The 13,609-nt window shown below is 49.7% G+C and overlaps 1 protein-coding gene across 7 annotated transcripts in view; it reads left to right on the top strand.

Moving 5' to 3' along the window:
• The window catches only part of EVC2 (EvC ciliary complex subunit 2), a 124,793-nt gene extending 114,774 nt beyond the window's left edge, over positions 1-10,019 (top strand). For 4 of the 7 annotated variants that reach the window (XM_081812643.1, XM_081812641.1, XM_081812644.1 and 1 more), the window contains 4 exons: positions 1,077-1,182; positions 3,691-3,887; positions 7,335-7,436; positions 9,326-10,019. In XM_081812643.1, coding sequence (XP_081668769.1) covers positions 1,077-1,182; positions 3,691-3,887; positions 7,335-7,436; positions 9,326-9,596 — 676 coding nt within the window. In that variant the 3' untranslated portion in view covers positions 9,597-10,019. Of the gene's footprint in view, positions 1-1,076; positions 1,183-3,538; positions 3,649-3,690; positions 3,888-7,334; positions 7,437-9,325 lie in introns of all 7 variants that reach the window. The other 3 variants (XR_014143104.1, XR_014143103.1, XM_081812642.1) reach the window with 3 other exon arrangements.
• The last annotated feature ends 3,590 nt before the right edge of the window (positions 10,020-13,609 follow it).

Raw genomic sequence — 13,609 nt, 5'->3', positions numbered from 1 at the left:
TTAACTCAGATCTCACCATGAACACAATAGTCCATATCCTGCTTTTATAAAATTATAAAACAGACAGAACCCCCATCTTTTGTTAGGGCTGTTCTTTGCATTCTTCTTAATTAACAGACAATTATCCTTTGCCCAGGGCATTAAGAACTCTTAGAAAACGTACTTTTAACGACTCCTAGTTTTCCACTGGGAATATAACGTTGATGTGGAAAGGACGGGGTACAAACTAGAGACGTGGTGTGATTATGTTTTTGAAAACACATGTGCACAAACTAATGAGCAGCAAAGAGACTCAGTTGTAACGGATGTGACTTCTGGGTGGTGAGTTTACAGGTTATTTTAATGTATTTGATTATGCTTTCCTGGAACTACAACATTGAAGTGCAGTTCTGCTCCACTGAACTAATTGTATGAGAGGCTGGATCTCATAAAAAAGGCCCGGAGACGCCGACCTGGTTTACACCAGGATTTTCGGGTATATGACCCTCTTGCATGCCTCATGCTTCGTGGTGGAAATTGCTCACAAGAAAAGCTTTTGACATGAGTTTCTGGTTGTGTTAGCCGACAAGAATGCAGGGTGGATCATCCATGGCGCCACCTCTCTCAGCTAAGGGACCAGGTAGGCTGTAGACCCTCTCACATGGAAGTTAGAAGGCCTGAGGGGGACCCCCACGTGGAAAGGCGCCACCAGCCTCTGTGGCCAGAGCTGGGACCAGGCTGGGAACATGGTTCTGGGTCTGCTTCCACACGGGGGGCACATGGTGGGTGAGGACTTGAGCATGACAACAATCCTGAGAGTTTTCCAAGTAGGACCACCAATGGCCCAGCAAAGCCACAGAAATGTCTCCATACAGCTCCCACAAAACTTCTCCCTTTGAAGAGCCCTCTGTCCTGGCGGGCCTCCGTAATACGATATTTGCAAAAGAAATGTTCTAGAACAAGAAGAGATACGCCTCTTCTGGTCATCTCTTTCAATAGATTTTTTAAAATATACAGATGAGATTTGTGATTGTTATTTAAATAACTAGATGGTCTTCTCCTGGGATCACGTTATAACCCAAAGTGAACTCACATAGATTTTGTCTGCACTCCAGTTGGAAAGAGGAGCGAGACCACAGCGTCGTGCTGGAGGACTGGCTGGAGAATGTGGAGTTCGACACCTTTGCAACCCTGTACAGCCAGGTGAGGACCCGTCAGCCGTGTCGTGGGCCGGCTCTCCTCAGAGTGCATGTGTCTTCACCTGTGGCATGGGCGGGGTGACAGCGGGACCCGGGCAGCTGCTGAGTGGATTGCTGACAAGCGCCTGGCACCAGGCCAGCAGGCAGAGGACATTCCCGTCAGGCCCAGGGGCAGCAACAGTGATGGTCCTGGTCAGCCTCTTTTCTGAGACTCGCCAGGCACCCAGACGTGTTTCCTCTTCTCTGATTGATGCGAGTTTAACATGCACAGAGGGGGCTCCGCCAGGAACAAAGCTGGCCACTGAAATCAGGTTTCACTCTCTTTAAATGCTCTAGCCATTCTGTTTCATGCCACTGCGCATTCCCTTTAAAGCAAGATACTTCCTCATTCCCGCACGAATAACATGGGAAGGGGGTGCCCCTTAAGAAATGAATGGCACTAACCCAGTGAGGCAGGTTCCCTGTGCTGTGGGAGAGGCCGGGACCCCAGACCCATTCCTCTCGGAACTCCTCTGTTTACCCCCTCGAGGCTCCAGGGTGACTGCAGCCTTTTGTAGACAAGGTGGAGTCCCCTTGACTTCAAAGACCCTGACATCCTCTGAAGAGACTTTGCTCATGAATAAATATTCACTGTGCTTCTAGTAAGCAGCAAGGGCTGTCTTGGGCACTGGGATTTCAGTAGTAAACACAAGGGATGAAGTCCATGCCTCCAGGAGCTGATATTCTAGTGGGGAGAGCAGGCAGTCAACAAAATAAACTGAATAGTATTTGATGTTTTGATGTGCATTATGATCTCATTTTTATAGTTATGTCCATCTATCCATCCATCCACCCACCTATCCATCCATCCACCTGTCCATCCATCCATCCATCCATCCACCTGTCCATCCATCCATCCATCCACCCACCTATCCATCCATCCATCCATCCATCTCTCATCCATCCATCCCATCCATCCATCCATCCCCCATCCATCCATCCCCCATCCATCCATCCCCCATCCATCCATCCATCCATCCATCCATCATCCATCCCCATCCATCCATTCCCCCATCCATCCCCCATCCATCCATCCATCCATTCATCCATCCATCCATCCCTTATCCATCCATCCATCCATCCATCCATCCACATATATGTCCAGAAAGATGCTTGGAATGGTGCTTGCCCAGTATTACTGATAATTATTTCTGGATAAAGGCATTTGGAATAATTATTTTAACATTCATCTTTGTGCTTTTCCTCATTGCTGAAATTCCTTAAAATTTAAACAGATTAAAATTAAAACAACAGAAATCCATACAGGAAGGAGGGAAAGGGTCCTTGTATAGAGGGAGGCAGGAGCAGGCACAGGGAGAAGGCAGGGCCGTGTGACCATGGTGGAGGCAGAGGATGAGCCCCTTTGACACCCTGACTTTGGCCCAGTGGAAGTGGCTTCAGACTTTTGTCCCCAGAGTGCAGGAGAAGAAAGGCATGTTGCTGTCTGTGTCTCACCAGTGTGGGACCGTTCCACACATGGCAGTCATTCTATTCTCACGGGAACCTCTGCCGTGGGTGGTATAGTTACCCCACTTCATAAATAAGGAAGCTGAGCACAGAGAGAAAGAAGGGCGTTGTCCCAGGACACACAGTGTTCTTTCTGTGCAGTGGGCCTGGAGGCCAATCGAGGCTTTCCAGAGTGCAGAACCCATACTCACTCATTTTTTTAACCTCTTATTTTGAAACACTTTTAGATTCCAGGAAGTTACAAAGCTAGTATAGAGAGTTCTAGAACCCCACCCCATGTTTCACTCAGTTTCCCCCCATGGTTGCCTCTTACAAGTTCTAGCACTGTATCAGTGTATGACATTGGTTACAAAATGTGTGCATGGTTCTGTGTCAGTTCATCACATGTAGACTCACGTAACCAGCACCATAAGCAAGATACAGGACTGTTCCATCGGCACAAAGACCTGCCTTGCGCCGCCCCTTTCCAGGTGCACCCACTCCTCTCCCATCCCTGACCCCCGGCAACCACAACGCTCTTCTCCATGTCCGCATCTTGTCAGTTCTGGAAAGAAAGACACAGAACTCTGATAGGATGTGACCTGTGGAGACAGGCTCTTTCCATGCGGCACCCATCCAGGTGTGCCCAGAGCCCAGCCTCCTCAACCATCTGCTGGTCCGGGGACATTCCAGTTGTTTGCTAAGCTGTTGCTGTTTGCTCCAAGCAGGAGAGGAAAAGCCTCACCAGTTGGCCCTGCTGCTGGCCCGAGGTGCGGCTCTGGTGCGTGTGTTGAGAGCAGTCGGGAGGACAGATGAAGGGTTTGGATGCATTGCAGTGAGCCGGGGTTGCTGACCACACAGATTTTTCTTGACAGCTCTGTGAATTTGGGGACGTGTTTCCACGACCGAGCTGCTAAAATATTTATCTCCGTGGGACAAACCGTCCTAAGACTGTCTCGTCCATTAAAACATGTCGTTTATCAAGGTGAGAGCAGTGAGGTCACGAGCTTCCCGTTAACCCCTCTAGGAGCTGAGACTGGCGTCGTACCTGTCCAGGCTGGCCATGGTGCCAGGCAGCACGCTGCGCCGGCTCCTGAGCGTGGCTCTGCCCGCGGCCTCGCAGTCTGAGCTCCTGGCCGCGCTGGACCCGGGCAGCCAGAAGCATCCGGACCACATGGTAGAGACTGATGGTGGCGGGGAGCAGGCCGACCTGGGCAGGAGGAGGTGAGTGCGGCATCGGGCTGCTTTTAGGAAAGAGTTGGGGGGATTCCATCATGAAGGGAACACAAGCAGGGAGGAAGCAGGACCCTGCAGGCCCAGCACACACACCCTCCTGGTAGGCACTTCATTGCTCCGGGAGCAAAGGACATCCAGACCGGTGGCCAGGAACCCTTTTTAAGTCATGGGAGGCCTAAGAATTTTGTTCAGACTTTTATCTTCGTCACCAATTTATTTTTCAAGTAGAATCTTAAGAAAATATTTCCCCTCCCATAAATGTCATACACACACATTAAAGGAAGTGTAAAAAATACATACAAGGAAAAAGAAGAAAAAGGAATGTCCTGAAGACGTTCTGTGACTGTCTGAAGATAGTCTTCAGACTATCTGAAGAAAATGGCTGAGAGCATTTTCTTACAATTCTTCGTCCAGAATGTGTTTCTGGGTTTGATTCTTATTTATTGCTGGGTTTTATGAGTGTGTTTGGTGTGTGCATGTGTGTGAGTGTGTGTAAAACCCATACGAATATCTGCGTGTGTAGTAATCCCAGCATATACAGCCTCGCGTCCTGCTCCTCAGAACCTTACAGCACAGGGAGTTTGCTTATTTCCTTCTGACTCTTGTCCATGTGCGGACCTCGTTCTGTGCAATAATTATCACACCATTTAGGCTCTATTCCCTGCTGTTTTATGAATTTCAAATTCATACGTGGCAGTTATTGAAACCCCTTCATAGGTACTGTTGTTAACGACTGTGTAATATTCCACGGACGAGTGTAGCAGTTACCCTCTGACGGGACATTCGGTTTGGATTCATTTCTTTCCTCGATTATGGATAATGCTGCCTAGATACTTTGCTTTAGAAGCAGGTTCCGGGTGTGAATTTGGTCATCAAAGGCTCTAAATTTATAAGGAAAGGCAGGAAACAGGTGTGGAGTGAGTGGGTGTGGGAACAGCAGCTGGGCCACTTGAGAATAGAGTTTGGGGGGGACGAGGTAGCCAGAAAAGCCACAACCACACATGAAAAGAGTGTTGACCGCCAGGCCGTGAAGCCAGCCTCCGCCACCAGGGCCCACGAGTCGGCCGAAGCGGCATGACTGTGCTCGCAGACGTGTAGGTACATGATTTTCCTGAGAAAGGGGGCAGTGTCTTTATATCAGGCTCACAAGGGGTCCCTGACTCAAAAAGGTAAGAAGCACTGCTAAGGGGGAAGAGTAGGGCTGGGTGAGAGGCAGGGTGGGACGTGGGAACAGCCGCGCAGTAGGGGTGGGCGTCCACGGGGTGTGGTCAGAGGGCTGAGCCTGGGCGTGGGCAGGCCTGGGTGCGTGTGGTCAGGGGATGAGTATGAGCGTGGTCAGGACCGGGTAGGTGCTGTCAGAGGGATGGGTGACTGGGTGTGAGCGTGGTCAGAGTTTTGGGTGTGGGCGTGGTCAGAGGGCTTGGCATGGGCGTGGTCAGAGCTGGGCAGGTATCAGAGGGCTGGGTATGTGCGTGGGCAGGTGTGGTCAGAGGGCTGAGCCTGGGCGTGGGCAGGCCTGGGTGCGTGTGGTCAGGGGATGAGTATGAGCATGGTCAGGACCGGGTAGGTGCTGTCAGAGGGATGGGTGACTGGGTGTGAGTGTGGTCAGAGGTCTGGGTGTGGGCGTGGCCAGACGGCTGGGCGTGGTCGTGGTCAGAGGGGTGGGTGTGGTCAGAGGGCTGGGCGTGGGCAGAGGGCTGGGTGTGGGCGTGGGCAGAGCTGGGCAGGTATCAGAGGGCTGGGTATGGGCGTGGGCAGGTGTGGTCAGAGGGCTGAGCATGGGCGTGGGCAGGCCTGGGTAGGTGCAGTTAGGGGAAGAGTATGAGTGTGGTCAGGACTGGGTAGGTGCTGTCAGAGGGATGGGTGGCTGGGTGTGAGTGCGGTCAGAGGATTGGGTGTGGGCTTGGTCAGAGTTTTGGGTGTGGGCGTGGTCAGAGGGCTTGGCATGGACATGGTCAGACCTGGGCAGGTATCAGAGGGCTGGGTATGGGCGTGGGCAGGTGTGGTCAGAGGGCTGAGCTGGGTGTGGTCAGGCCTGGGTGGGTGCGGTCAGGAGATGAGTATAAGCATGGTCAGGACTGGGAGGGTGCAATCAGAGGGCTGGGTGTGGGCGTGGTCAGAAGGCTGGGTATGGGCGTGGTTGGGCCTGGTGTGGGTGTGGTTAGGGGGTTGGTTGTGGGCAGGGTCAGAGAGCTGCATGCCACAGGGTGGTTTCTCTCAGTGCACAGCCAGAGAGGGACACGCAGATATTGGAGGTGACCCTGAAGCAGGAATGTGGCCACCCACGAGGACCTTGTTTACTGGGCTGTGCCTTCAGCCAGCTCAGTTTGGGAGGCTGGTAAGCGGAGATTGCTGATGGACAAGGCAAGAGAACTCAGGGTGGCTGTCACCACGAGTGTGGAGTACACGTGTGCCATTTCTTTGCCCTGCCTCATGGCCAACTGGACTGGATCAATTCTGGATCTCTAGGCCACCTGCCACAGTCTCCGAGGGCAAGGCAGTCACCACTCCTCTGGCCCAAGCACCTGGTGCCTGGCCACAAGCTCAGGGTCTAGGGTTTCAAGCAACAAAAGCTGCCTAATCTCAGCAAGAAACGGTGTGTGAGGGACCTGTCAAAACCCAGGGAGAGCCGGATGCCCAGGTCCTGGGATGGGCAGGACCAGGAGAGTACAAAAGATACGCTCTCTGGGGTGCTGCCCTCAGAGGACCATTTTCTCTGCCCAAGAGTTCGACTCCTGGGTGAGCGAGCTGGCTCAGCAAGGGAGAGGGTCCGTCTCCACCACCAGCCAGGCAGTGTGAACCAGCTTGGTCAGAGCAGAGAACAGACAGGACTCTGGGTTCCACACTGTCCTTTACTGAACGGACGTGAGCCCAAGACCCTCTCCTACATGACACTGCAGTGTCCCTTCCCTTACGGGGAGAGTCACAGTCCTTCACGTAGCATTAGGGTTCCTGGGCCAGCCCACCTCCCAAGCTTCCGCTGTGCTATTTCAACTTTCTTAATATATTCATAAAACACTCCTGAGCTCCTACTGTGTCCCTGTTGTAGGCACTAGTGTACCTGGGAGAGTAAGGGGGCGTGGTGGACCCTCCATAAGTTAACACGTAGATCGCGTTCCTCCACACATGCTCTGTGTCCTCCCTCTGTAGGGATGTAGGACTCACCTCAAGTGTCCCCACCTCTAGTCAGCCTTCTGCTGTCTGACTGATGTCACCCGTTACCCGGCTCTGACCCCCGGACTGGGAACCCCTTGGGGGCAGAGATTGTATCTTGACCAGAGAAGGTTCTCGATCTGTGTGCCTTGAGTGATAGACAGACCATGAAAATGAGTTCTTCCTGTCAGCCCAAGGTCATGTTGAGGGATGGAGTGCCATCGTGCTTTTCAGGAAAAGTCTATTCTAGGAAATATTAAGACCCTCCCTTCTTGCCTTCAGGAAGCACCAGGGCTGGTGGCAAGCCCTGGAAGGCCGACTGCGAGGAGAACTGATAAGCAGAGGACTGGAGAAGATGCTCTGGGCCCGAGAAAGGAAGGAGAGGTAACGCTGGGCACCTGCTCCGGTCAGCTCGGTTGCCTTGAGTGGGACGGGAGGTGAAGGGCTCAGGACCCTGGGAGAGGGTGACTGCAGCCATACCCACATTCCTTCCCAAAAGACCACAGTCTTTACTCACAGTGGACTTAGTTTAGGAGCTGAAGATAAGCCTCTTGCTGTCAGTGGGAGAATGTTCTGTTATCATTTGTTAGCACTTTACTGTATTTATTTTAGCTCATGGCAGTTTTCAAATGGGATGTCCTTAAAGGGAGAGTAAATCCGTATTGCTGTTTGGAGTTTATAGTTTACAAAGCCCTTTGCCACCTACAGCACTGAGCCTCCCACTCTTCCAGAAAGTGGGGATGGTAACACTGGAGCTCAGGGAGGTCAGAGGAAGAGGCGTCAAGCCTGCAGCTGGCAAACGGTGGCCATGGGATTTGGGAGCATCTGACTAACCCCTTTCTTTCCCTAGACTTGCAGGCCAGTGATCTTTCCACTCCATCGAGCACCTTTCTCTTTTAGCTGTGGTCTCTGCACACCTGGGGGTCAGAGGAAAGTCAGGGGCAGGGTAGTTTTAGATTGCTACCGTTGACCAAGTGCGTCCAGTGTTTCCCACTGGAAAAGCTTTGGAGAAAGAGTGACGTCCCGTAGGTTCATAACAGGGTAGAAAGTGATCATATCCAGTGCGTGCTCTGGAAACAGTCGATGTCCAAGGGAAGTATGTGACCTGAGTCCTGCCTCTTCCCTAGTTTCTCAGCTACGGTAAAGGTGCTGAGGCCAAGCTTCATGAATTGTCCATGTTAACAATTCCGCAGCCATTGATCATAGTCTGGATGTCAGAATTTAGTCCCAAAGAAATTAGATCAGGATTTTGAGCCCAAACCAAGAAAATTAAATTCAAGCTGTATAAATGTGAAGTCCTCCATGAAGGAGCAGAAGTCAGTCCCTCCAGATTGGGATGGGGGAGCAAAGGCACTCCCAGGCTGCACTTACGTGAGCGGAGTGAGTACAGATCAGGAGGAGTACTGGTCCACTCCCCTGGCTCACTCTCCTAGCCTGTGCCCTGCCTGGAGGCTCTTAGAGCTATGGCAGGAAGACGAGAGACTGAATCACACAGAGCTGGGTTGGGATCCTTGCTCAGATTCATACCAGCTGCAAGGGCAGGAGGCAATGAAGCCTCATCTGCCACATCTGCCCTGGAAGGGTCAGCAAGCCTGTCAGCGACGTCCAGTAGGTGACCCTCAGTGGCATGGCCATGGCATGCACTGCTTGGACACAGAGAGAACCCTGTGGCTTTTAGCTGGTATAGGGCTCTTAGAAGTAGTCCTGGCCATTACCAAGAGCATCCAGGGATTTAGGGGCTGGACCACTCATGGACAGGATTCCCGCAATCCTTTTATGGGACATCCCCAAAGATGTCATTTTTCTGTTTCAAACGCAGTTGGCCTGGCCTCTAACTCTTGCTTTGTAGTCAGATCTCATCAGCCTGCTTTGGGTATGAGGCTCACAGGCAGTGACATCCTGGTAAACGCTGAACCATCTGCTGGTAGGGAGAGAGACAGAGACAGATGCTCTGATTTGTAGCATTTCCCAATTTCCATGGTGTACCTACACTGACCAGGGCCAATTTCAAACTAACAACATGATGACAAGAGGCTTGCAAAACTTCTGCAAAGTTAACAGTCATGAGTCAGGAAGAGTTGTCTGTAGACACCACTTGCCACAGGCTTCAGCTCATTTCAGGGGCAATCTGATGACCACAGTGTCTTTCATTAAAGTGATACCTGATTGAGGACCTAAGGACCCAAAGTGAGTTCTCCTGGAGAAGTCCATCAGGACACTCAGGAGGGTCAGTTGCCAAAAATGTCAAATCTGATCTTCTGTTCTTTCTTTAGTATATTAAAGAAGACATGTCCCCCTCTCAGAGAGAGGGTGGTATTGCCTGGAAAAGGAAGCTGGCCGCATCTGTCCCTGGAGTCCATCGGAGAACTGGCTGCCGTGCCCATTGTAGGGGCAGAGACCATTGATTTATTAAACACAGGCGAGAAGCTCTTTATATTCAGAAATCCAAAGGAACCAGAGATCTCATTGCATATTCCGCCCAGGAGAAAGAAGAAGAACTTTCTAAATGCCAAAAAGGCCACTTGGGCCTTGGGCATGGACTAGTCCTAAGGAAAGCTCCAGGGAGTCTGAAGACAGAGTTTTCTTTTTCCTCTGCCCGTGTGTGTGTGTGTGTGTGTGTGTGTGTGTTCATAGTGTACAACTCACAGATGTAAGTCACACATGCAGAAGACCAGACACCCCCCCAACACCCACGACCTTCAAGGACTCAGTTTAATCTGGTCTTATGATTTTCCAGAGGGTCTACCCTCCTCAGCATCACGAGGGACAGCCTTGAACCCTTGTTGCCTTCAGTCTCACCTCTCTGCGCATCTGGGGGAGACCCTAGCCCTCAGTTCATACCCCTGTAATGTCTGGCTGCATATGGGCTGTGTGTCCAAGTGAAGCTCTTTGTTCCTGCATTTTGTGTTTGTTACATATTCTATTTTTATCAAGGGAACTTTCAAAAATAAATGCATTTTACATAAAGCTCTTCTCGGTGGCGCTCGGTTTTGCTTTATGTAGGAATCCTTTATTTTTAGTTACTTCTTGTGTTTTGGCTACACGTTGTTGTGTTCCACAGAGACTTGCCCTCTATCGTTCCAGGGGCCAGAAAATGTGCCAGCCACTGGGGCATATGATCTCCCCAACTCAAATTAGAGTTACTTCCCCCTTTCATAAATGAGGAAATCCAAAGGCTTAAGATGAGGTGATGTGTGCAAGATCACAAAACCAGTAAGTAGCAGAATCAGGGTTCATACTATTTTTTAAAAAAATTATTTATTTATTTATTTGAGAGAGAGATTGAGAGCACAAGCGGGGGGAGCAGCAGAGGGAGAGGGAGAAGCACACTCTCTACTGAGCAGGGAGCCTGACTTGGGGCCCCAACCCAGGGTCCCGTGATCATGACCTAAGCCAAAGGCAGGAGGGTCGGTTGGTCGGTTACCGACTGAGCCACCCAGGCGCCCCCATGGTTCATACTCTTTATGGCCCCAAAACTTCTCCCTTTCTCCCAGACTCGATCAGTGGGCACATTTGCCAACAAACAAACTGCACGCAGGTCCTTGTGTTTCACAGAGTGCTTTTATCTGCTCTGACCCTTTCCACTTTCATAGCAGTGGTTGGGCCAGTGATGTCTCCTTGGGCCTAGACTGGATCATTGCATGAGCTTTTCTAAAAGCCAGGCAAAGAATACAATTGTGGTGCACCTTTCCTAAGGGTAGGAAATGATTGAGAAGGGAATCCTGTCACCAGCAAGGGGAAGACAAGGGACCCTGATGAAGCATCTGCTGCAGGAGAGTCACTGCTGGACCCTTCCAGCTACTTTAACCCACTTCCAGTCCTCGCTAATACCCCAGCAAGGTGGGCATCACTACTCCCATTTTGCAGCCAAGGAGGCTGAGACACAGAGAGCATAAGTAATTTGCCTGCGATCACACCACCTACAAGGGAGGGATAGGGTTTTGAAACCAGATCTCCTAACTTTCAAACCCTATCTGCCATGAGACATTTTGTTTGTTGACGACCAGAAGGCCAAGTCTTCTTTATACTTTCCCACCAGCATGCATGCAGCGTGCTGAACAGGGACCTTTGCTGGGGGTCATACTTCTTCCATAATGAGCTGCCACATGGCCATGACACTACATTAATGGATAAGCATGAGCAAGCAGTTCAAGTGTAAAAAAGAAGAGTTGATGGGGCCAGCTTTCCCATCAGAAGATCCGGTGAGCAGAGAGAGGACAAAGAGCAGTGATTTTCACACATAGAGTAGTGGAGTAGAAAATGCATGATCTTTGGTGTAAGATGACTTGAGTTCATCCCACCCCACCACTTGTGAGCTGTGTGTCCCTGGGCAAGTCACCTCACCTTTCTGAGCCTCATGTTCGTCGTCACCAACAAAATGGTGATGAAAATCCCTTGTTGTGACGGTTAGATGAACTGGATCTGTAAAATGCTTGTTGGTGGTGTGGGCCTACCACGTCTGTGTCCTTCTCTTCCCCTTGAAGGTGACCCATCTGACTTTCTAATAATTTCCTGCTTCTACAGCGCTCTGCTAGAATTCTGCATGGTTGAAAGCAGATTGCACATAAGGATCTCAAAAAATAGCTCAAAATTATGGGCTGGAGGCTGATTGAAGAGGCTATTAGCAACAACAGGAGGTGCCCACGCTGTTTAAAATACAGCATTTCAACCTAATAATAACTCCCTATGTTAATAGAGAAAGACAACTATTGATTTACTTTCTCTACTACATGACAAACATGAAGACTGGGGGAAGCTTGTGCTTCTGCAGTCAGGTAGATCAGATTTGAATCCTGGCTGGACAACTTTGGAGCAAGTCACTGTATCACTCTGAACCTCAGCCTCCTCATCTGTAAAGCAGGGATCCTAATACTTACTTACCTTAGAGTTAAGGTGTCATAAAGAATGGAGATATTGGCTATTATGTCCATAGTGTCCAATAAAATATTGGTGTACAATAAATGTAGCTTATTTGTTTTATTATATTTTTACACATTCACAAAATTGAGCTTGATGACTCATTTCATTTCCATTGACACTCTAGGTGAACACAGTGACCCTTCTAGAAGGGGCTGTTCCTACCACAATACATGGAAGCCTACTCATGAGAGAGAAGCTCCAGGGAACTTGGATTGAGAGGACTTCAGTTCAAGTTTGTGTTCTGTTATTTGTAAGCTTCATGAAATTGAGAAAATGGCTAAACTTCTCTGAATCCCAGCTTCCTGTGGATTCTATCTTCTATGATAAGTTCAGTCTGATTGAGTTGACTGACACAAAAATAAGTAATTGTTAAATGCAAGGGATAAAATAGATATATGAAAATCATGCTGTGGGATTTGGGATTGAGAGCCAACCTGACTGGGGAGATTTGAGAACAGCTTTATGTTTATGACCCCAAATCTTTATCTCCAGATTAGACTTCTTCTTGGACTCCAGACACTTATGTCTACAGCTTGCTGGACATCTCTTCCTGGACACCTCACAGATACCTCAACCACAGCATGTCCATCCCTGAACTCATCAGCTTCCTTGAGTGGATGGTACCAAGCCAGAAACCTATCAGTCATCCTAGACATCTTCCTGTTTCTCAGCCCCCAAATATGATGACCAAATCTTGCTGATTGTATCATTGCATTAGCCTTGACATTTAGGCCCTCCTCCACCCCTTCACTCCTGCCCAGGACAGGGTATTACCACTTCTCTCCTGGTTGGTGCCAATAGCCTCCTTCCCTCCAGGCTGGCCTCAGCCTGTTTGCTCCATGGTAGCCATATCTAAGTCACTCCCTTGCTGAAAGACCTCCAAAGACTCTCCCTTTCTTCTAAGACCCCTGTGCATTGTCCTCTAATTACCTTCCTAGCTATTCTATAGGGGAAACCCCTACTTTCCAAGGAGCCATTGAATGACAATAAGATGCAAAGGATAAGGTGGATCTGGGTTTGCCTCTCAGATCTGCCATTTACTGAGTGGCCCAAGAGAAGCCACCTATCTTCTGTGAATCTCTGTTTCCTCACCTATTTTATAGAATTAATGAAATGATACCTATAATGTGCCTGGCACAGGGAACACGCAATAAATGTTAGGTATTATTATTGTTGTAGAAAGTTTATAAACAGAGGAGCGCCATTATCTGATTTGTTTTGGAAAGGTAAGGCTAAAGGCCTTGTGGAGGATGGGTCAGAGGTAGAAGCAGTTACTTAGGGTACTCATTGACCCATTCTCCAACACACAGCTACAGGGAGTGAGGAGAGCCAATCTTTTTTTTTTTTTTTAAAGATTTTATTTTTATTTATTTATTTGAGAGAGAGAGAATGAGAGACAGAGAGCATGAGAGGGAGGAGGGTCAGAGGGAGAAGCAGACTCCCTGCCGAGCAGGGAGCCCGATGCGGGACTCGATCCAGGACTCTGGGATCATGACCCGAGCCGAAGGCAGACGCTTAACCATCTGAGCCACCCAGGCGCCCTTCAGTTTTATCTTCTTACGATACCTCTCCTTTTAGAGGTTGCCCTAGTGTCTACAATATACATCTTTTACTGATCATTTTCCACCTTCAAATAG

Source organism: Leptonychotes weddellii, chromosome 2, assembly GCF_054177405.1.
Source record: "Leptonychotes weddellii isolate Sample4059 chromosome 2, ASM5417740v2, whole genome shotgun sequence".
NCBI lineage: Eukaryota > Metazoa > Chordata > Mammalia > Carnivora > Phocidae > Leptonychotes > Leptonychotes weddellii.
The sequence above is the reverse complement of the archived record's forward strand: the minus strand, read 5'-3'. Positions and strand labels throughout refer to the sequence as shown.